Below are 23,618 nucleotides of genomic sequence, written 5' to 3'. Positions count from 1 at the left end.
GTCAGTGAGGGAATTTGGATGGTCGGATGTCTCCATGTTAAATACGAAAGTAGCCCTCCTTTTCCCCACGACCTCTCACCCTAACCTCTGACCTTTACGAGCCATGGAGGATGAGGTTTTAAAATGGGACCAGTCAACCAGAGACCATGGAAAGTCATGCAGATGAGAACGACAACATAAATAATTCACTCAAGTTTTATAGCTCCCCTGGGAGGTAAAAACACCCTACTCACACAAATCCCCTCCACATTGTGGCAGTGTGATCATGAGCTAGGCAAGCGTTCAACCTGCAAATATTATTTTCAATAAGATAATATGACATTACATTACGTCACTACTTTGCCGATCAGATAACCACCCCCACCAAGGACTGTTTTCACTGCTGGACTCTAGAAAGAGGTTCCGCAGCCTCCGAAGCAGAACCTCCGGGTTCTGTAACAGCTTCTTCCCTCAGGCCGTAAGACTCTTGAACGCATCATAATTAAATTATCCCCTCAACTCCCCCCAAAATGGATTAACTCGCTGGAATAAAAAGACAATACAACATACATCCATAAACGTGGATGCATGTGAAAAAGTGCAATATATTTATCTGTACAATAACCTATTTATTTATTTATTTATTTGTATATGCACCTTATTGCTTTTTTATCCTGCACTACTATGAGCTTATGTAATAAAATTTCGTATTATCTGTACTGTAAAGTTCAAATTTGAATGACAATAAAAAGGAAGTCTAAGTCTAAGTCTAAGTCTAATAATCAGTCTTATTAAGTCAGGTAACTTAGTTCCAATATTTTTTTAAGCAACCATGCGTCTGCATCACAGATATAGCTGTTTCATTCACAGATACGATATTTTAGAAATTAATAGAACAAAAAAAAAAACAGAACAAAACAAAGGCTTTTCTTTTATTGAATACAAAAAAATCCAGTTACACATTTATGCTATTACTGCCTGTAGTGGTCTGCCACCTGGTGGTTAAAGTGCAAAATCATTTTATCATTTACATCTTATCAGTTTACTAAGACAATTGTAACAATGCTAATCACTAGGACGCACCTCTATATTAACTTTGTAAAGACTTTTTCATTTTTTAGTTCTCTTGTAGTAGATGTCATTTAATTTAGCTGATATTTTTAAAAATGTGTGATAGATTGCCGTCAGTGGCCATTAACTATGTTGTTTTATGTGATGTAGTCTATGTGATTATCTGATAGGTTACGTAAATTACATGTCACCTCAAATATATCATAAACTACATACAATCAATAAAAAGTAGAGAAAAGAGTGGCCCGTACGGGGATCGAACCCGCGACCTTGGCGTTATTAGCACCACGCTCTAACCAACTGAGCTAACCGGCCACGATGAATGACTGGCTGAAATCGCGGCTTTTGTTATTGCAACGAAACCGCGGCTTTTGTGTTGTAACGGATGTTATGGACATTTTTTATAGAGTGCCTCAATGTTACTGATATGCTGATATTTTCAGGGCAATTCTTCCATATGATAAATTGAATCAAGACTAATACATTTTAAAGTCTACAAGTGATGGGTTCAATGATGGCGGACAGGTGGATTGGGACTCAGGAAGGCTGGCAGTACATTTCTTTAATATATTTATTGATATTAAAGTGATTCAGTTTTATGTACGTCATTAAAATGTTTGTACCAAGGTCATTAAAATGAGCTTGAAAACCAACCCTAACGGCTAATTGTCTCCAGCTGTGATTATAACGTGTGTTTACACGCGCGCAATTAGCGAGGAAAGACCATGCAAAGACGACATCTTTACGTCTTATTTGGCGTCTTAGCACTTGATAGCCTTATTGGCTCTCCGTTAGCTCTCAGGAGAGAAAGAAAGTTATCAAAATCTCAAAAAGCGTCGACATCAAACAAGTTTCCTGCCCCAGTTTTAATGGCTTCGCTGGGCCATTTTCAGCGAGCATCACAACCCAGGTCGACATCGTTCGACTTTGCTTACCTTCCTGACGTTTCCGTCACCTGCTCCACCACCGACCTTGTTGTCCGAGTCAAGCCTTCTTTCTTCGGGTTCGGTGCGGATGAGTCGGAGCTCAAGCTGGGCAGCAACTGCAAAGGCACCGGTGTCCTCCGACCGTACGGAGACTTCCTCTTCACCTACCCGCTGACGGCGTGCGACTCCAGGCTTGAGGTACCGCGTCGTGACTGCTCATGTTTTTCTGCTTCCAAAACGACTTCCAAATAACTCCCTTTACAGGCGACGCGCGACTTTTTGGTCTACAAATACATCCTCCATTATGAACCTTCGAGCAATAGGTTTCCAAGAAGGAAGCCTCAGATTGACGTCGACATTGAATGTCGATATCAAAGGTACCGTGTTCCCGCCACTCTTGAAATGAATTAATTTGATTGATTGAAACTGGTATTAGTAGATTGCACAATACAGTACATATTCCGTACAATTGACCACTAAATGGTAACACCCGAATAAGTTTTTCACCTTGTTTAAGTCGGGGTCCACGTTAATCAATTCATGGTAAATGGCAATTGCTTAGCGTTGCTACAGTTACTTTGAAAAAAATAATAGGAGACAGACGTTTTTTTTTTTTTTTTTGTTTGTTGTTTTTACTCCTCTCTGAGCTGCCACCTTAACGTGGTAGAGGAGTTTGCGTGTCCCAATGATCCTAGGAGCTATGTTATCCGGGGGCTTTATGCCCCCTTGTAGGGTCTCCCAAGGCAAACTGGTCCTAGGTGAGGGATCAGACAAAGAGCAGCTCGAAGATCTCTATGAGGAACACCGACAAGGAACCCAGATTTCCCTCGCCCGGACGCGGGTCACCGGGGCCCCCCTCTGGAGCCAGGCCCGGAGGTGGGGCACGATGGCGAGCGCCTGGTGGCCGAGCCTGCCCCCATGGGGCACGGCCGGGCACAGCCCGAAGAGGCGACGTGGGTCCCCCCTCCAATGGGCTCACCACCCATAGCAGGGGTCATAGAGGTCGGGTGCGATGTGAGCTGGGCGGCAGCCGAAGGCAGGGCACTTGGCGGTCCGATCCTCGGCTACAGAAGCTAGCTCTTGGGACGTGGAACATCACCTCGCTGGGGGGGAAGGAGCCTGAGCTAGTGCGCGAGGTGGAGAAGTTCCGGCTAGATATAGCCGGACTCACTTCGACGCACAGCAAGGGCTCTGGAACCAGTTCTCTTGAGAGGGGCTGGACTCTCTTTCACTCTGGCGTTGCCGGCAGTGAGAGGCGACGGGCTGGGGTGGCAATTCTTTTTTCCCCCCGGCTCAGAGCCTGCACATTGGAGTTCAACCCGGTGGACGAGAGGGTAGCTTCCCTCCGCCTTCGGGTGGGGAAACGGGTCCTGACTGTGGTTTGCGCTTATGCGCCAAACCGCAGCTCAGAGTACCCACCCTTTTTGGATTCACTCGAGGGAGTACTTGAGAGTGCTCCCCCGGGTGATTCCCTCGTTCTACTGGGGGACTTCAATGCTCATGTTGGCAGCGACTGAAACCTGGAGAGGCGTGATTGGGAAGAATGGCTGCCCGGATCTGAACCCGAGCGGTGTTTTGTTATTGGACTTTTGTGCCCATCACAGATTGTCCATAACGAACACCATGTTCAAGCATAAGGGTGTCCATATGTGCACTTGGCACCAGGACACCCTAGGCCGCAGTTCCATGATCGACTTTGTAGTTGTGTCATCGGATTTGCGGCCTCATGTTTTGGACACTCGGGTGAAGAGAGGGGCGGAGCTTTCTACCGATCACCACCTGGTGGTGAGTTGGCTGCGATGGTGGGGGAGGATGCCGGACAGACTTGGCAGGCCCAAACGCATTGTTAGGGTTTGCTGGGAACGTCTGGCAGAGTCTCCTGTCAGAGAGAGTTTCAATTCCCACCTCCGGAAGAACTTTGAACATGTCACGAGGGAGGTACTGGACATTGAGTCCGAATGGACCAAGTTCCGCGCCTCTATTGTCGAGGCGGCTGATTGGAGCTGTGGCCGCAAGGTAGTTGGTGCCTGTCGTGGCGGTAATCCTAGAACCCGTTGGTGGACACCGGCGGTGAGGGATGCCGTCAAGCTGAAGAAGGAGTCCCATCGGGTTCTTTTGGCTCATAGGACTCCTGAGGCAGCGGACAGGTACCGACAGGCCAAGCGGTGTGCGGCTTCAGCGGTCGCAGAGGCAAAAACTCGGACATGGGAGGAGTTCGGGGAAGCCATGGAAAGCGACTTCCGGACGGCTTCGAAGCAATTCTGGACCACCATCCGCCGCCTCAGGAAGGGGAAGCAGTGCACTATCAACACCAATGGCGAGGATGGTGTTCTGCTGACCTCGACTGCGGATGTTGTGGATCGGTGGAGGGAATACTTCGAAGACCTCCTCAATCCCACCAACACGTCTTCCTATGAGGAAGCAGTGCCTGGGGAGTCTGTGGTGGGCTCTCCTATTTCTGGGGCTGAGGTTGCTGAGGTAGTTAAAAAGCTCCTCGGTGGCAAGGCCCCAGGGGTAGATGAGATCCGCCCGGAGTTCCTTAAGGCTCTGGATGCTGTGGGGCTGTCTTGGTTGACAAGACTCTGCAGCATCGCGTGGACATCGGGGGCGGTACCTCTGGATTGGCAGACCGGGGTGGTGGTTCCTCTCTTTAAGAAGGGGAACCGGAGGGTGTGTTCTAACTATCGTGGGATCACACTCCTCAGCCTTCCCGGTAAGGTCTATTCGGGTGTACTGGAGAGGAGGCTACGCCGGATAGTCGAACCTCGGATTCAGGAGGAACAGTGTGGTTTTCGTCCTGGTCGTGGAACTGTGGACCAGCTCTATACTCTCGGCAGGGTCCTTGAGGGTGCATGGGAGTTTGCCCAACCAGTCTACATGTGTTTTGTGGACTTGGAGAAGGCATTCGACCGTGTCCCTCGGGAAGTCCTGTGGGGAGTGCTCAGGGAGTATGGGGTATCGGACTGTCTGATTGTGGCGGTCCGCTGCCTGTATGCTCAGTGCCAGAGCTTGGTCCGCATTGCCGGCAGTAAGTCGGACACGTTTCCAGTGAGGGTTGGACTCCGCCAAGGCTGCCCTTTGTCACCGATTCTGTTCATAACTTTTATGGACAGAATTTCTAGGCGCAGTCAAGGCGTTGAGGGGATCTGGTTTGGTGGCTGCAGGATTAGGTCTCTGCTTTTTGCAGATGATGTGGTCCTGATGGCTTCATCTGGCCAGGATCTTCAGCTCTCGCTGGATCGGTTCGCAGCCGAGTGTGAAGCGACTGGGATGAGAATCAGCACCTCCAAGTCCGAGTCCATGGTTCTCGCCCGGAAAAGGGTGGAGTGCCATCTCCGGGTTGGGGAGGAGATCTTGCCCCAAGTGGAGGAGTTCAAGTACCCCGGAGTCTTGTTCACGAGTGAGGGAAGAGTGGATCGTGAGATTGACAGGCGGATCGGTGCGGCGTCTTCAGTAATGCGGACGCTGTATCGATCCGTTGTGGTGAAGAAGGAGCTGAGCCGGAAGGCAAAGCTCTCAATTTACCGGTCGATCTACGTTCCCATCCTCACCTATGGTCATGAGCTTTGGGTTATGACCGAAAGGACAAGATCACGGGTACAAGCGGCCGAAATGAGTTTCCTCCGCAGGGTGGCGGGGCTCTCCCTTAGAGATAGGGTGAGAAGCTCTGCCATCCGGGGGGAGCTCAAAGTAAAGCCGCTGCTCCTCCACATCGAGAGGAGCCAGATGAGGTGGTTCGGGCATCTGGTCAGGATGCCACCCGAGCGCCTCCCTAGGGAGGTGTTTAGGGCACGTCCGACCGGTAGGAGGCCGCGGGGAAGACCCAGGACACGTTGGGAAGACTATGTCTCCCGGCTGGCCTGGGAACGCCTCGGGGTCCCAAAGGAAGAGCTGGACGAAGTGGCTGGGGAGAGGGAAGGCTGGGCTTCCCTGCTTAGGCTGCTGCCCCCGCGACCCGACCTCGGATAAGCGGAAGAGGATGGATGGATGGATGGACGTGTTTTTATGGTGCGAGAATGTGTATGTGCATGGGTGAATGTTATTTATAATATAAAGCGCTTTGGGTCTCATTCCAGGTAAGCGCTATATGATATAGGGATGTCCGATAATGGCTTTTTGCCGATATTCCGATATTGTCCAACTCTTTAATTACCCATACCAATATCAACCGATATATACAGTCGTGGAATTAACACATTATTATGCCTAATTTGGACAACCAGGTATGGTGAAGATAATGTACTTTTTAAAAAAATTAATAAAATAAGATAAATGGCGACTTCTCCAGGGTGTACCCCGATTGTAGCTGAGATAGGCTCCAGCGCCCCCCGTGACCCCGAAGGGAATAAGCGGTAGAAATGGATGGATGGATGGATGGAAGATAAATAAATTAAAATTTTCTTGATTAAAAAAGAAAGTAAAACAATATAAAATCAGTTGCATAGAAACTAGTAATTAATGAAAATTAGTAAAATTAACTGTTAAAGGTTAGTATTATTAGTGGACCAACAGCACGCACAATCATGTGTGCTTACGGACTGTATCCCTTGCAGACTGTATTGATATATATTGATATATAATGTAGGAACCAGAATATTAATAACAGAAAGAAACAACCCTTTTGTGTTAATGAGTGTAAATGGGGGAGGGAGTTTTTTTGGGTTGGTGCACTAATTGTAAATGTATCTTGTGTTTTTTATGTTGATTTAATAATAAATGAATAAAAACGATACCGATAATACAAAAACCGATACCGACCTCTAAGTAGAGACCATGTAACCATGAAAAGAGTAGAACGCCAATGTCTGTCAGAAAATATAAACAATAGATTTTGTCAAGCAATTTTCATTTAAATAAATCTACTACAGTATAAACCAATGTTTAAAACGATGCTTAGTCATTAAAACAGAAAAAATACTAGGACTAAAACCCTCTTAGTGAAGCATAAGAAACACAAATGCAAAATAGTGGCTTTTCTGTCTATTTTAGCTATTTAAAAAAAGATTTGATCAAAAGATTTCAGTGTGTGTGTATTAGTACTTTTTAAGAACAGTCAACGATACTACAATAATTGTGACATGAAATGCTCACATTGTTACATCCCTAAATAGTGTGGAAGTAATAGTCCAACCAAACATTAGTCGACTCAATGAAGGGCAGTCAAATAATTTTCAAAACTATCATCATTGATTAAGCAATCTGCAAGAATGCAAGAACACCAATGTATTTTTGCTAAGAAAAATGACATAGTGACGCAGAATGACTGACAAGTAATTTTAACCTGCAAGTACTGGTTTGGAAATAGAAACATGTAGATTACTTTTATTAAAACTTTGTCATATTAGTAACGCCATACCGGAATCTGATTGTTTACATACAGATATTTTATGAAGATATTGTAATATGGGTATTGGGTTACCTAATGAAAAATATTATGAGTAAAAACGTTCTCTTTTTTTCACTTTCACTGCACCTCTGGGGTTACTTGCCATAAATGTCCATACTAGGCTAACATAGGTCACCTGAGAGTTAGCGAGTGTGTTTGCAACTTTAATGATGTTGTGATATATCACTCGGCCTCTTCTTCGAAAGAAAGCTTGAACTCTGACCCAGGATCTAGAGGTGTGCGAGTCAATCCAATATTGATAAGAGCGATACTAATAGTACAGTAGTATCGGTGTCAGATCAATATTAGTCTCATGAGATCAATATTTTCTGGTTCTTTTAAGAAATTAGTTTTATTTTTGTGTTCATATTGTTAGTGTCGATATTGTTAGACTCAGATACAGTGGTACTTCGGTTTTCGTTGCAAAAAGTCTGTCATAGACAGAATCGTATGAAAATCAACACCATTTTTGTCCATAAGAAATAATGGAAATCCAATTAATCCATTCTGGACAACCAAAAATATTAACACAAAACACATTGCATAGAATAATTGATAATAATACAAACAATGTGTGATACGAATATATGACTAATGAACAGTAAAATATTGCAAATCAAAAAAATGTGACTCACCTAAAACAATGCAATATCGAAAACAACTGCATGAGACAAATGCTTCGACTTAATAGAAGAAACTGGAAGTTAGCCAGACAACCATGTTACTGTAGTGAAGGTCTGGCTGTCCGGTAGGATCACTAACTTCCGTTTTTGTTCAGTCAACTTGCAGCATTTCTACCATGCAGTTGGTGTTGGGGTATGTTGTTCAAATGTAAAGTGCAATACAAATAAGATCTATTATTATTGTTCTTATTATTGTGGATTTTTGCCATGTGCAACATTTTTCTGGATCTTGCAACGTTTTGTGATGTTCATGTGAAACTTACAAGTAAAACACTATCAGTATTGGTAATACTGTCCTTGTGTTTATTTGCTGTCGGTTCTAAATGTACAGTATCGCACACACCTAGCAGGAACTCTCAGGTACCACCAGAGTAGCATCAATTTGTTGACTACACCTACAGGCTTGTACAGTATTGGAACAAATATAAGACCACCCCAAATTTAAGATGATCCATTGTTTTCAAGTAAAATAACAAGTGGTAGATTAAAATAATAGGGATATATTACGCATTAACTTGAAATAGGTGATCATACATGAGGTTTGGCTCTCTAAGATAAACTACCGTATTTTTCGGACTATAAGTCGCAGTTTTTTTCATAGTTTGGCCGGGGGTGCGACTTATACTCAGGAGCGACTTATGTGTGAAATTATTAACACATTACCGTAAAATATCAAATAATATTATTTAGCTCATTCACGTAAGAGACTAGACGTATAAGATTTCATGGGATTTAGCGATTAGGAGTGACAGATTGTTTGGTAAACGTATAGCATGTTCTATATGTTATAGTTATTTGAATGCCCCTACCATAATATGTTACGTTAACATACCAGGCATGTTCTCAGTTGGTTATTTATGCCTCATATAACGTACACTTATTCAGCCTGTTGTTCACTATTCTTTATTTATTTTAAATTGCCTTTCAAATGTCTATTCTTGGTGTTGGGTTTTATCAAATAAATTTCCCCCAAAAATGCGACTTATACTCCAGTGCGACTTATGTTTTTTTTCCTTCTTTATTATGCATTTTCGGCAAGTGCGACTTATACTCCAGTGCGATTTATACTCCGACAAATACGGTAAAAACATTAGTTAGCATTCACACTGGTCTGTGGCATAAAAACAGTTTAGCATAAAATGAGATGATTGGGCATCTTTAGTGTGCTTGGTGGCAAATTTGACTTCAAAATACACATTTAGACTTTATATGAAACTGTTACCAGGTGTTGAGAACAAAAATCACTTACATTCAAGTAAAACATTTTGTCTGACATTCTGACAGTGAAATTGCATTTGTGCCAAAATATTGGGGTGTTTTTAAAGTTAATTTTCAATTATGCAAACAAGTAAATAACTGATTATTGCGATTACCGTAATTACAATTCAAACGTGATTAATCTGAATTGAAAGTATTAACAAAAACTTAACTGCAATAATTGACTGTAATACACAAACCTCTCCAGTAAGTAGCGCTGTTGGACTCAAAGTTGGCTTTCATTCAATTTTATATCCATACATCCATCCATTTCTACCGCTTATTCCCTTCGGGGTCTCGGGGGGCGCTGGAGCCTATCTCAGCTACAATCGGGCGGAAGGCGGGGTACACATTGGACAAGTCGCCACCTCATCGCAGGGCCAACACAGATAGACAGACAACATTCACACACTAGGGACCATTTAGTACTTTCATTCAATTTTATAGTGGAATGTAAAATAAATTCCACAAGATACTTGTTGGGATTTTATGTAGTTTGATACGAACATGCATTTCCATGTTTTGCTCACAGCACAAAACAATCTGTTAGAATGTGATATTCTTAAAAATATATATATATATATAGTGGGTGTTTTGATTGATTGATTGATTGAGACTTTTATTAGTAGATTGCACAGTACAGTACATATTCCGTACAATTGACCACTAAATGGTAACATCCGAGTAAGTTTTTCAACTTGTTTAAGTTGGGGTCCACGTTAATCAATTCATGGTGTCTATTACATAAATTAAATATGCAAAGAAGCATGAGTTAAATCATGCTGAACATTTGAAAGAAATGTGTGATTTTGACTTTGGGATGTAAGGAAGTATATCCTTTATTTTGTTGTGAGTGAGAACTTGACCCCTACTGTATTTGTACAGGTACCACCATGTGTACAAGCTGGCAGTCAAGCCCACATGGCAAGCTGCTGTTGTGCGTAAAACCCTGAAAGCGCGTCGAAACGTGTTCCTAATCCAAATGATGGATGGTATGTCTTAAAACTGTACACATGGAATATAATGTCAAAGTAAAACCAGTGTGTTGAATTCAGATTCATGGACGAACCCGGTCGATACTCGGGTGTACCAACTTGGTCAGAAGGTTCATGTCCAAGTCTCTGCTCCACATCTGCCCGCTGGAAGGAAATTGTACATCAACAGCTGCCACGCTTCACTAGCTAGCAGCTCTTCTTCATCCCACAAATACACAATCATTGGAGATTTAGGGTATGGATAGAGTACAGCAACTATTAACACTACAGGGCCATTCCAGTGAATCAATGCCATCTGCGTCCCCTTTCGAGCTGCAACGATTAATCTGGTAATTCAATTAGAAAAAAGATTACGTTTATATTCAGTTGCTTTGGTTAATCGTTTGAGTGTAACTAATAAACATTAGTAAAATACGGAACGAATTGAGCACCCGGAAATTTAAAAATTTAAATACGTGGAAATAGTTCCTGCAAGGCCGCTGCAATGTAATGCACATGAGCGCGGTGGTGTGAGTGAGCTGCTAACAGTGCAGTTTTCTTTTCTTTTTTTTTAACTTAACTCACAGACGTTAAAAGTGCAGTTTCAATATTGATGTGCATATATTTGGAAAAAGAATGGTAATGGCAAGCAGAAAAAAGTTTGAACTATTTTCTCTGAAACACACATTGAAGCTATGAAGTGTTTTATTCGATTACTCTATTAATTGAACAAACTAAAAAATAGATTAATCGATTACTGAAATAACCGATAGCTGCAGCCCTAATTTCCAGGAAATAAAATGTATAAATGTGCCTTAAAATGAACCGGCGCATTGAACTGATTGCATAATTAATGAATGCCAATTTAAAAACTATTTTAACACTGGTAAAATAGCAATTGTTGCTTGTCCTGTCCTATAATTTTACTTTACCATGAAATACAATAATTTAAATCCCTCAGAAATGTTCTATTTTTTGTACAAATGTATATTACTACTTATGTCAACTATGCATTAAGCTTATTTTCTTTAAAAAAAATTTAAAAACCACACAATTTAGTTAAGATTCACACACATTTTGTCCCATGGTTTTCACTCAGTCCTGTTACCCTAACATATTAGCCCCTCTGAAAAATGTGGAATATGCCATAAATCACATGGTCCCCGGGATGTATCATTCAAATCCAAAAGTAATTTCACTCGTTTGTTTGATATTTCAACGACGACTGGGGTGATCTCAGTACAGTCCTGTTACCCTAAATTGTATTTTCATTTTTAGTTGAATCACTTTTGATCTGCTGAGTGTCAACATGCTAATAGCATAAGTGCTCTTTTGCTATATTTCATGTATTTCATCTATGCTAAGAACTCACATGTTACTTTCAGTCATGTTAATCAAATGAGTCACTTCGGGACCATGTACAAAAACAAAACCAGTTGCCTGAGATGGGCTAATATGCTATAAATAATACAAATTTAGAGTTGAAAAAAGACAGAAATGTACGTTTACTTACAAGTTAAAAGGAAATGGCACCGATGGGGTGGAATGGCCCACATATTGGTTACTCCATTGGTGGTGTTTAAGACGTTCATGCTATCCACAGTTGCATGCTGGACAGCAAGCGCTACCCAGGAGGGGCTTCTCAGTTCATCTCTCACACAAACAAGACCTTGAGATTCTCATTCCAAGCTTTCCAGTTCATTTCCGACCCAGACAAAGAGGTGAAAAGTAGCAGCCATTGTTCAGCTTTAAAAAAAAAGAAAAAAAGTTATTTAAGCTTTTGTGTCTGTTCTTAGATCAGGATTCACTGCAAATTATTTGTCACATCAGAGAAGCCAGGTCCAGCACACAAATCATGCACCTACAAAGAGGACAGGTGAGCCTAATGATAATTTCACATCTTTCCAAGTGGAATGAAAATATTTGTGCATATGTTAGGTGGAGGGCTCTCTCAGGGGACGACTCCATATGTGAGTGCTGTGATTCACGATGTGAGACCTTCAAGTCGCACAAAACCTTCATGGAAGGTGTGCGGTTTTACTTTAGCTGCCTTTTGCCAATATCTTTTTTACTAGTTCAGTTGCATTATAAATGTCAAATCTTTTAAGGTTCCGTAAGGACTGCGTTGCTGGTTGCCGATGAGCCGCTTGCAGAGGAAGGATTACTGCCTGTCAGAAGACCAAATCATCTCCAACACCCATCCTTGAATGGATTCAAGAATGACGAAGATGAAGGAACAAAAAGTCTAATTCTAGAAAAAAAGAAAGAACTTGCAGTCGAGAAGTTTGCCAACCCAAAGAGGAAAAAGTCAGAAGAGAGCGTTTCAAATGAGTTCGGAGAAAATGGATCGGGATATGAAGTTGAGGACGACTTTTCAGAGAGGCTGAAGGAAGAACTTGGAAGAAAGTTAGTCCAAGTCAATCAAACAAAAGGGAAAGCGTTGCATGAATGGCTGCAGTCGCAGGGAATGTTGGCGTCACAAGTCACACAGCAGAGAAATGTGAAGCAACTTGAAGACCCAGGCGACGAAGAAAAGCGTAATCCCACAAATGGGACAAGAACACGATTCTTTGAGGTCCACAATGATGAGCAAGGAGATGATAAAGAGCAGACCTGGTATTTCCCATGGAGGTAGCTTCTTCACGCTGCCATCTCAATAAAATGTCACATTTCAGTTAAGGGCTTCATTATTTTGTCTTTCAACTAAGCACAGTACATGTGAACAATCTCCAATCGGCTCGACGTGTATGAAAAAGACTTAGTAATGAATATCATGTTAAACATTCCTGAACACTAATAAATATAGAATATATTCGGTAGTTCATTCATCGTTCTGTCCTACAGGTATTCAGGTCAACCATGAAATAAGCGCATGAAAAATCTTTCAATCAAATGCATTAAAAAGCAGAATCTTAGTGTCCATAAATCTTTATTCTTTCCTTTTTATACATGATTTATTACATTAGTCTCTGAATTAGGGTTCAAAGCAGAAATATCCCACTATTTGAGCCAAAAGCAGCAAAAAATGTGTTCTAAAGGAATTTCAGTATAACTCGTCATTTACTGACCCCAGATTACATTATGGGTCATGAACACAACCTTAAATGAAAGGGTGACAGTGAATTTGTGAGAAAAGAACACACATTAATATAAGAGCTATGCATAAACACTTGATTTATTAGTCACAACTTACATCTGTTGGGACCCTCTTTTGTTTTCAACAGCAAAAATAACTTAAGATTCATTTTCTGTCACATGTTTTTGGAAACGTCTTTGGTAAATGACATCAACATGCTATATTTACAGCTCAGCGCCCTTAAGTCCCGTTGTTGGAATTTTGATCCCACATTGATTCAGCAGGACATACGGTACAATCGATTTCAAAGAGCAGGAGGCAGTACTTTTCTCTCGCACCAGTAAAGCTGAGAACGAAGAAAACATACTGAGTTACAAAGTTACATGTCCGCTGGAGAAAAAGACCCACACCATTTGCATCAAAGTGACATCTTGTCATCTCACAACTTGCAGTGAAACCATCTCGTCTTCTTGTGGAAGGATCATGTCTCTCCTTCAGCAATACCTGTTGCTGAGTCATGCCTTTTTTCCGCTGAATCTGGAAATGGAGAAAGTACAAAGTTATTTTCTACGAAACTATCTGATAAGATTTAGTCAGTGTTCTGCTCTGCTCTGCACTTTTACAACAAATGGAAAGAAACAACAGGAAGAAAGCCATAATTTAAATTTTTCAAATAAAGCTTGCCAAGCTTGTGGCATCGTCTTAAAAAATAGTTGAGGCTGTAATTGCTGCCAAACGTGCATCAAAATACTGAGCAAATGGTCTGAATCGTTATGTCCATGTAATTTTTAGTTCTTTTGTTTTTAATAAATTTGCAAAAAATTCTACATTTCTGTTTTTTTCTGTCAAGATGGGGTGCTCAGTGTAAACTAATGAGTAACAAAATAACCTATGATTTTAGCAAAAGGCTGCAGCAAAACAGAGTGAAACATTTAAAAGGGTCTGATTATTTACGAAATAGGTCAAAATATGTTATTTTGAAGGAAACACTGACAGTGTAGCAAAGGAATCTATCCTTTTTCAAATATAATCTAGCAGGTGTCATTTCACTAATAAAAACAGCTTCATTTTGTGTGTTAAATACAGTTTGTCTTATACAAAGGGCATTATGGTAATCGGGAATTAACAAATAAACATTGCAGAGTATTCTCTCTTACCCATGATGCTCTCTGGTTGTGCTGCATCACTGCCTTCTGCATCCATGGCCTTTGTTTTAGGTTTCTTTGCAACAGGTGGTGGCCTCTTTACTTTCTTTATCAACTCTGTCTCATTAATCTCCGTTGTAGAAATGTCTCCCTGTGGCTTGGTCTCTATCACCACTCTCTTGTTGTTCTTCGAAAAAATAAAGTTTGCCGTGCTGGTGGGAGAGTGACAGGCGTCTTTTGGCGATGTAGGCAATTGGAAGCTGAGGCGAGGCGCAGAGCTGTCTTTTGACCTGGCAGCTGTCCTCATACGTATGGCCTCCTGTAGGTTCATGGAGGGAGGGCTTGTGATTACTGGAGACTTGAGGACCGTGGGTGCAGGTGGAACAACAACCGACTGGGACTGGGGTGGAGTTGGTAGGGAGGCGGGTGGAGATGTGGCTGTAGGAGAAGGTGTCAGTATGATTAAGGATCTTCTAATGGGCTTCTGAGGAGCCTCACTGATGGGCAGGGTTGTTTGGACTTGGTCATTGAGTTGTTGAATTGTCAAAAAGTCCTTATCTTTCGCTGGCTCCTCTGCTATGGGAGGTTCAGGGCTGCTTTTTACAGGCCGCAGTTTGACCATCTGCAGAAGGGAAGGGGTTACCACACGGAGAGATTCTTCTTGTACAGGAGATGAGGGCTCAGGGCTTTTTTTCGCTGTGCTTACAGGACTGGTCGGGTGCAAAAGAGAGTCCAGCCCCCCCATGGGAAGAGGTGGTGGCACAGGAATGCCATTAGGTGGAGAACAAGTGAGTTCCTCAGGCTTCTCTGGTGAAGAAGGGATGATAGCTTCATTCTGAAGCGAAGGAAGGGTTTCATTGGCAGGGACCTCATCAGTGTTTGGGGGTGCAGCTTTAAATGCAGGGAGGGGTTCCAAGGAAGGTGGCGGTGGAACACTTTGAGGCGAAGTGAGAATTGTATTACATGAAATCTGTTCACTTTGAGACTCAGATGAGATGGTCTCATGTTGAAGGGCCATTTTCGCTTCCAATGAACGTTGGAGTAACTTTAGGGGTTCAATAGGGGGTGGTGGAGGAGGAATACTTTGCGGTGGATAGAGATTGGAAACCGGGGTTTCCTCTTCAGGAGACAGAGAACAACTCTCTTGAGAATATGCAGGAGCAACCACCTCAGAACACTGAACAGAGATTGTTTCAGCAACCTCAGTAGAGGGATCCTCTTTAGCCTTGACTAAAGGTGGAGAGATGTTTCTTGTTATAGCAGAATGGAGCATTTGAACCAAGGGAGCTTTAGCTATCACAGCTGTAACCTCTCTAGAGGGTGGCGGGGAACCCTTTTTAGGTTTTGGAGAAGAGACATCTTTGGATGGAGGAGAGATGACCTCTGTAATCGTCGGAAGGGTTACAACCGTAACTGGTGGAGGAGGGGCGGCATACGATGGCGGAGGAGGGGCTGTGTACGATGGCGGAGGTGGTATACTTGAAGGAGGCGGAGGTGCAACCACATGTGACGTTCCAGACCCCTGCAGTTCAGGCTCTGTGACCACAACAACAGATGGAGTGGTACTGGAGGAGTGAAGCTCTGTAATTATCATTGCAGCAGGTACTGACTTGGGTGGCGATGCCGGCAGGGGCGCAATTAACCCTCCTTCACTAATTAAGGGTGGAGGTGGCAGGGGGAAATCTCTCTCATCAGGCACACTCACCACTTGTATTATTGGTGGAGGTGGTGGGGGCCAGGAAGAGTCATAGGACACAGCATTGTTGACCTGTCTGCCAGGAGGCTCAGGAGGAAGGTGTGCCGGAGGAGGAGATGGGGATGGAGTTGAGCGTATTAATGAAATGGCATGTACAACATCCACTTTAGTCTTCACTTCTGATGATTGTGTGGATGACATTGTGTCTTTGTCTCTCTTCGCCGCTAGCCTTTCTTCACGTTTCTCTACAGCCTTCACTAACATTCCGTTCAGTATGTCATTTACTCGTACATTTTCATCATTCTCGTTCACGTTCCCATTCCCTTCTAAATCAACTTTCTGAGTCAGTCTTTCGTTGCTTATTTGGTGAACCTCATTCGCATTCAAAAGTGCACTTTCTTCAACTTTCTGTGTCTCTAGCGCATGTGCAATTCCAGCCATAGCCCCCACCGTCTGATTGTTCCCTTTTCTTTCTCCTGCTAAACTCCTCACAGAGCCCTCGGTAGACACAGATGTAGACACACAAGGAGATGGCCTTTGTTGCCTTCTGTCTTTTGGATTCTTTTTTATAATGGCATATACATTGTCCGGAGCTGGGGGTCCCAGGAGCAATTCAAAGGTGCGTTTGTTATGAGCCCAGACTTCTGGAGGCGGAGCTGGAGGTGCATGGACTTTGGGATGTGGAGGGATGTCAAAAAGTTCTCGCAAGGTCCTCACAGAGGGGCTGACGCTTGCAGATTCCACGTTGTCTTGTTGAGACATCTTATCCTTCATGGATTTGCTGTTTTCATGGGTTTCAGACTGTGAGAGGGGGGATGGAGCTGAGGAACTGGGAAATAACCTTTGAAGCTTTGCTAGGATCCCTCTTTTGTGCTTCGGCGAGGAGCTAACAGGCTGAAGTTGCGGGGATGTGCAGTCTTGACTTGAGTAGCCACTGGAAGGGGAGATTATTTTGCTAGAATCTTGCAGTGGTTCTCTCTTTCCTTGTGAAGAAGAAATTATCTTTCCCGCCTTGGACGAATCACTTGCCTGTTGTAATTTTGACAAGTTAAATAACACAGAACCTGTGGAGTCCTCCAGCGAGCTGGTGTCCCCATTGTAGCCAGGACTGTCCATGGTTGTAACAGGAGAAGCTTCGGGTTCATCATTTCCCCCAGTTGAAGCTGAGACACTTTGAGGAGAGGACTCCTTTAAAATGTCCACCGCTTCTGCTAAATCCCGTGACCGCCGCTTCATCTTGTTGTGCAGAGAATAAGAACGGCTTGGGGGAGGCGGGGCCCTTTTAGGCTTCATGATGGAAAGGCTGCGAAAATGCCCATCCCTCTTGCCTTCATTTTCCTTGTTTCTGAGATTGCCATTGAAGGTGACTTTAGAGGAAGTCTCATTGTCGTGAGAATTATCCTTTCTAGAGGCATTGCCGCTGGAGATGGTTGAAGAGTCAGACACCAAAGTCTCTGAGGACTCAGAGTGGCTCCAACAGGAGGTGTCTGACAAGTTGTAAGGGTTGTGGTGGGAGGAATAGGTGCCTTTGGAGGCTTTGGAAGAAGTAGTTCTACAGGAGGTGCGGGATGGGGAAGGGCTAGACAAAAGCAGGCTACTCTTGCTGACAGTGCGGAGGCTGTTGCGACTTTGGCCACGGCTGATCTCCACCACCTCAATAGATGGTGGCAAAACAGCATTTGGGATAATTTTGGACATGTAAGTAGCCTGCGGAGAAATTAACATTACAGGGGAGGGCATCTCCTGCTGGAGACTGTTGGCAGTGGTCATGGAGGGAAAAGCCACTGACTGAGGCCTCTGCCCGTCCAACAAGTCAGGGCCCAATCGTTGCAGCAGCGCCAGGTCATCCACATGACTAGCATTGGTCGTCATTTGCTCCACACTTAGGGGTCCTTGATGGTCGCTGTCACATTCATCGTTGAATCCCTCTTCTCTCTCAAATTTTGAAGGCATCCTGTCCAATCCTAATAAAAGAAGGGCTCGTTAATATAAGCTCATTTAACTAATACAATGAAACCTCTAAAGTCATACGATTGAAGATTTTTATTTTTTATTTTTTAAATAGGACTTTTAAATCACACAAGATTTCAAACTGTTACACATAACAAAATTATGTCACCATAGTGAGAGCATTTAGGACACATTCCAGGAGGACTGGTCTCAATAAGGGATGTTAAGCAAAGACAGTGAGCATTAACACCAGAAGCGACTGGAAAGTGCAAAACTTCACTTGTTATCAGAGTTAAGGAAGAGTGTTTAAGTTGTGTTTTATTTTAATATTTAAAGTAACACATCTATAATAAGTACAAATGCATAAGGCATTTCAAGTGCTGTCTGCACTACCAGTTAAGAGTTTAAAAAGGGCATCATATTGACCTTAGAAAAGATTATTCGTGTTACTATTGTAGGAAAATTGGATCAAAATATGAACAATTTGCATTACCAGCATCCTTAATCACAGCACTTAATCAGACTGTTTTCCTATTCAGAAATTCCACTCTAGATTATGTTTGACTATCGAAATTAACTTCTGCTAATGGTTTTATTTATCTGACGTCACATCCGGCTCATTAACTATGCGAGGCTCGAAGTGGTGGGCCAGTGACAGTCCATTGTCAGTGTGTTCTGGCAGCATTTTGCCTTTTTGGAACCGTTCAAATTGCAAAAGCGATACAGGTTTCATCAGAGTTCCTCGAGAGGTAATCAAGAAGAGCAAAAGATGTCAAGATTTTATGAAAGACGACGAGAAAAGTGGCACCCACTCCAGACCAAGGGAGCAGAGTCAAAGAACGCACAAGTTTGCAGTGATCACTTTGTTAAAGGTTTGTTTGATATATTTTTTCTGTTGAGTATTTCTCATTTAAGTATTATCTTGACATTATTTGCATTTTATGTTGTTTCAGAGTTCTTGAAACATATTTTTGCTACTCGGCAAATCTAAATAAAAAAAATTTGAGCAAAACCTAAAAGAGTTAAACTTTTACCAAAGGCAATGATCATAAATGAAACTTTCAGCACATACAAAATGTTGACATATATAATATTTTGATAAAGACGAGGAAAAACATGCACACTCGTAAATGGCGAATGCAACAACAACAAAAGCAAACATAGCTGTAGACTAGAGATGCGCGGATAGGCAATTATTTCATCCGCAACCGCATCAGAAAGTCGTCAACCATCCGCCATCCACCCGATGTAACATTTGATCAGAACCGCACCCGCCCGTTGTTATATATCTAATATAGACGATGCAAGGCATTAGTGAGGTTATAAAGCTTTTGCCTGTTAAAGAAAGGAGACTGATCCAATGCAGTACAGACATTCGCGTGCCACGCTGTCACGACCCAGACGCACACCAGTGCGCAATCATATGGGAGCCGCGCTGAGCGCACCTCCAAGCGCGTCTCGCTGCCGGCGACGGCCGGGTATGGGCCCGACGCTCCAGCGCCATCCATTTTCAGGGCTAGTTGATTCGGCAGGTGGGTTGTTACACACTCCTTAGCGGGTTCCGACTTCCATGGCCACCGTCCTGCTGTCTATATCAACCAGGGTGAGCCCCACCCTTTTCGTGAGCGCACTGCGCGCGGAGTGACCCCTGTTACGCGCCCCCGGCAACAGGGGTGGCGGGCAGGTAAGCTGCGCGGGCGGAGCGCGCGGAGTGACCCCTGTTACGAGCCCCCGGCCACGGGGGTGGCGGGCAGGTAAGCTGCTTACCTGCTGCGCGTGACGCCGGCCGCGGCGAAGGCGGACGAGGCGGGGTGTCGGTGCGGTGGGCGCGGTGGTGACCCTGGACGTCAGGGACCGAGGCCCCTTCCCCCGGCGAGGCGTCCCTTCTCCGCTCCGTAAAAGTGTCCATCTCTTTTTTTTTTCTTCTTCTGTTGTGGCATATGCAGCAGGTGCCTGCTCGTTTTTCGTATGTGGGTAACAACATTTAACTATGTATATATATTTCCGAATTGGTTTAACTGCCACCCGCCTGAATCTATTTAAAATCTAATTTTTTTTTATTTCAACCACCCGACCCGACCCGCGGATAAAATCTAATTTTTTTTTATTTCATCCGCCCGATCCGCGGATAATCCGCGGACTCCGCGGTTGTGCCCGCAAACCGCGCATCTCTACTGTAGACGCAAAGTTAAATCATGAATGTAACCTCACCCGAGCAAAAACTATGTATGATTTGTATGTATGATTGAATTCAAGATGGCGGCGCCCTGATGGCAGCGGCTTGCAGACGCTCTTGGAGGTGTAGAGCGATTTGGCAAAAATACCCGTCAATTCTGTCTATTTCATGGCTGGCTCACAGCGTGGACACTTCGTGATCAGATACGACCGACAGACGATTCTGGATGTGGATAGATCGGGCCGTTATAGGCTGAAAGATGCGGGTACTTTCGACCTCCTCGCTAGCATGGGGATTCTTCGCTGGCTACATCCAGCGGCCTCTAAAGCAGCGGAGTTAAGTGCCAGCGGGGACCGTCAACAGAAGACACGTAAGCGGTGTGAGCGGAAGCAGAAGCGGGGATGCCGAGCGGGGCTAACAACAAAGCGAAAGGCTAATCCTCAAAGAAGCGCTAGTCCGGGTGAGAAGTTTGTTAAAATAGAACTAGCCAGCGCCAGGCTGGATAATACCTGCACACATAGCAACTATTTTAGAACAATACACAACTCAAAAAATGTTTTTTCTGTGTCAGAAGTAGACATGCGCTCTACTGAGGTGGCAAGTTATGATGCGTTCGGTTTATCACAACATCAAGCAAACAATCGGAAAATTCCCGTCATATCAATTCCTAGATATGGTCGAAATTATTTAAAGTGCACTACACATAATAAACACAACATTATTAATATTGCTACTACGGATAATTTCAACAAAAACTCCTCAAAACAGCCCACTACCTATAATATGGGCTTCTTAAACATAAGATCATTATCTTCCAAAACGTTATTAGTTAATGAGGTCATTAGAGACAATAATCTTGACGTCATTGGTCTCGCCGAGACCTGGCTCAAACCAGACGATTTCTTTGCGCTGGGTGAGGCGTCTCCTCCTGGCTATGCGGGAGCGCATATTGCCCGTCCCATTAAAAGGGGTGGGAGAGTTGCACTCATTCACAATAAAAACTTTAATCTTACCCCGAACCTAAATAATAAATATAACTCGTTTGAGGTGCTTACTATGAGGTTTGTCACACCGCTGCCTCTCCACCTGGCTGTTATCTACCGCCCCCCAGGACCCAATTCAGACTTCATCAGTGAATTTTCAGAGTTCGTTGCTGATTTAGTGACGCACGCCGACAATATAATCATAATGGGGGACTTTAATATCCATATGAATACCCCATCGGACCCTCAGTGCATGGCGCTCCAGACTATAATTGATAGCTGTGGTCTTACACAAATAATAAATGAACCTACGCATCGCAACGGTAATACGATAGATCTAGTGCTGGTCAGGGGTGTCACCACCTCCAAAGTTACGATACTCCCGTATACTAAAGTAATGTCCGATCATTACCTTATAAAATTTGAAGTTCTGACTCATTGTCAACAAACTAATAATAATAACTACTATAGCAGCCGCAACATTAATGCTGCCACAACGATGACTCTTGCTGGCCTACTGCCTTCGGTAATGGCACCATTCCCAAATTATGTCGGCTCTATTGATAACCTCACTAACAACTTTAACGACGCCCTGCGCGACACCATTGATAGTATAGCACCGCTAAAGCTTAAAAGAGCCCCTAAAAGGCGCACCCCATGGTTTACAGAAGAAACTAGAGCCCATAAATTATCATGTAGAAAGCTGGAACGCAAATGGCGCGCTACTAAACTTGAGGTTTTCCATCAAGCATGGAGTGATAGTTTAATAACTTATAAACACATGCTTACCCTAGCTAAAGCTAAATATTACTCAAATCTCATCCACCTCAACAAAAATGATCCGAAAGTTTTGTTTAGTACAGTAGCATCGCTAACCCAACAAGGGACTCCTCCCAGTAGCTCCACCCACTCAGCAGATGATTTTATGAATTTCTTTAATAAGAAAATTGAACTCATTAGAAAGGAGATTAAAGACAATGCATCGCAGCTACAACTGGGTTCTATTAACACAGATACGACTGTATCTACGAAGGATACCGCCCTCCAAAATAGTTTCTCTCTCTTTGATGAAATAACATTAGAGGAATTGTTAAGATGTGTCAATGGGACAAAACAAACAACATGTTTACTTGACCCATTTCCTGGGAAACTTATTAAGGAGCTTTTTGTATTATTAGGTCCATCAGTGCTAAATATTATAAACTTATCACTTTCCTCTGGCACTGTTCCACTAGCATTCAAAAAAGCGGTTATTCATCCTTTGCTCAAAAGACCTAAGCTCGATCCTGACCTCATGGTAAACTACCGGCCGGTGTCCCACCTTCCGTTTATCTCGAAAATCCTCGAAAAAATTGTCGCACAGCAGCTAAATGAACACTTGGTGTCTAACAATCTCTGTGAACCTTTTCAATCCGGTTTCAGGGCAAATCACTCTACGGAGACAGCCCTCGCAAAAATGACTAATGATCTACTGCTAACGATGGATTCTGATGCGTCATCTATGTTGCTGCTTCTTGATCTTAGCGCTGCTTTCGATACCGTCGATCATAACATTTTATTAGAGCGTATCAAAACACGTATTGGTATGTCAGACTTAGCCTTGTCGTGGTTTAACTCTTATCTTACTGACAGGATGCAGTGCGTCTCCCATAACAATGTGACCTCGGACTATGTTAAGGTAACGTGCGGAGTCCCCCAAGGTTCGGTTCTTGGCCCTGCACTCTTTAGTATTTACATGTTGCCGCTAGGCGACATCATACGCAAATACGGTGTTAGCTTTCATTGTTATGCTGATGACACCCAACTCTACATGCCCCTAAAGCTGACCAACACGCCGGATTGTAGTCAGCTGGAGGCGTGTCTTAATGAAATTAAACAATGGATGTCCGCTAACTTCTTGCAACTCAACACTAAGAAAACGGAAATGCTGATTATCGGTCCTGCTAAACACCGACATTTATTTGATAATACGACCTTAAAATTTGACAACCAAACAATTACACAAAGCGACTCAGTAAAGAATCTGGGTATTATCTTCGACCCAACTCTCTCCTTTGAGTCACACATTAAGAGTGTTACTAAAACGGCCTTCTTTCATCTCCGTAATATCGCTAAAATTCGTTCCATTTTGTCCACTAGCGACGCCGAGATCATTATTCATGCGTTCGTTACGTCTCGTCTCGATTACTGTAACGTATTATTTTCGGGTCTCCCTATGTCTAGCATTAAAAGATTACAGTTGGTACAAAATGCGGCTGCTAGACTTTTGACAAGAACAAGAAAGTTTGATCATATTACGCCTATACTGGCTCACCT

General features: G+C 43.3%; 2 protein-coding genes and 1 non-coding gene across 5 annotated transcripts in view; 1 reads left to right on the top strand and 2 right to left on the bottom strand.

The window, feature by feature from the left end:
- Positions 1 to 1,291: 1,291 nt before the first annotated feature.
- trnai-aau (transfer RNA isoleucine (anticodon AAU)) lies at positions 1,292 to 1,365 on the bottom strand. Its single transcript has one exon. It is a non-coding gene; the product is annotated as a tRNA-Ile (tRNA).
- Positions 1,366 to 1,702: 337 nt separating this feature from the next.
- LOC133611654 (zona pellucida sperm-binding protein 3) lies at positions 1,703 to 12,970 on the top strand. The gene is made up of 8 exons (XM_061968650.2): positions 1,703 to 2,174; positions 2,241 to 2,353; positions 10,188 to 10,294; positions 10,358 to 10,532; positions 11,880 to 11,997; positions 12,073 to 12,152; positions 12,215 to 12,303; positions 12,385 to 12,970. The coding sequence occupies exons 1-8, from the start codon at positions 1,776 to 1,778 to the stop codon at positions 12,909 to 12,911; spliced, it is 1,608 nt and encodes a 535-aa protein (XP_061824634.2). The 5' UTR covers positions 1,703 to 1,775; the 3' UTR covers positions 12,912 to 12,970.
- A 218-nt stretch (positions 12,971 to 13,188) lies between these two features.
- The window catches only part of LOC133611653 (uncharacterized), a 70,299-nt gene continuing 59,869 nt past the window's right edge, over positions 13,189 to 23,618 (bottom strand). For all 3 annotated transcript variants that reach the window (XM_061968647.2, XM_061968646.2, XM_061968649.2), the window contains 2 exons: positions 14,510 to 18,157; positions 13,189 to 13,889 (listed from right to left, as the gene is read on the bottom strand). In XM_061968647.2, the coding sequence (XP_061824631.2) occupies positions 13,834 to 13,889; positions 14,510 to 18,157 (3,704 nt within the window). In that variant the 3' untranslated portion in view covers positions 13,189 to 13,833. The remainder of the gene's footprint in view (positions 13,890 to 14,509; positions 18,158 to 23,618) is intronic.

The sequence above is a fragment of the Nerophis lumbriciformis genome, linkage group LG08 (assembly GCF_033978685.3).
Source record: "Nerophis lumbriciformis linkage group LG08, RoL_Nlum_v2.1, whole genome shotgun sequence".
Lineage (NCBI taxonomy): Eukaryota > Metazoa > Chordata > Actinopteri > Syngnathiformes > Syngnathidae > Nerophis > Nerophis lumbriciformis.
This window is presented reverse-complemented; position numbering and strand designations above follow the sequence as displayed.

Coding starts and splice junctions, on each gene's coding strand:
- LOC133611654 (XM_061968650.2), top strand. CDS start 1,776: ATGCAAAGACGACATCTTTACGTCTTATTTGGCGTCTTAGCACTTGAT. Junction 2,354..10,187: donor ATTGAATGTCGATATCAAAG/GTACCGTGTTCC, acceptor GTATTTGTACAG/GTACCACCATGTGTACAAGC. Junction 10,295..10,357: donor CCTAATCCAAATGATGGATG/GTATGTCTTAAA, acceptor TGTTGAATTCAG/ATTCATGGACGAACCCGGTC.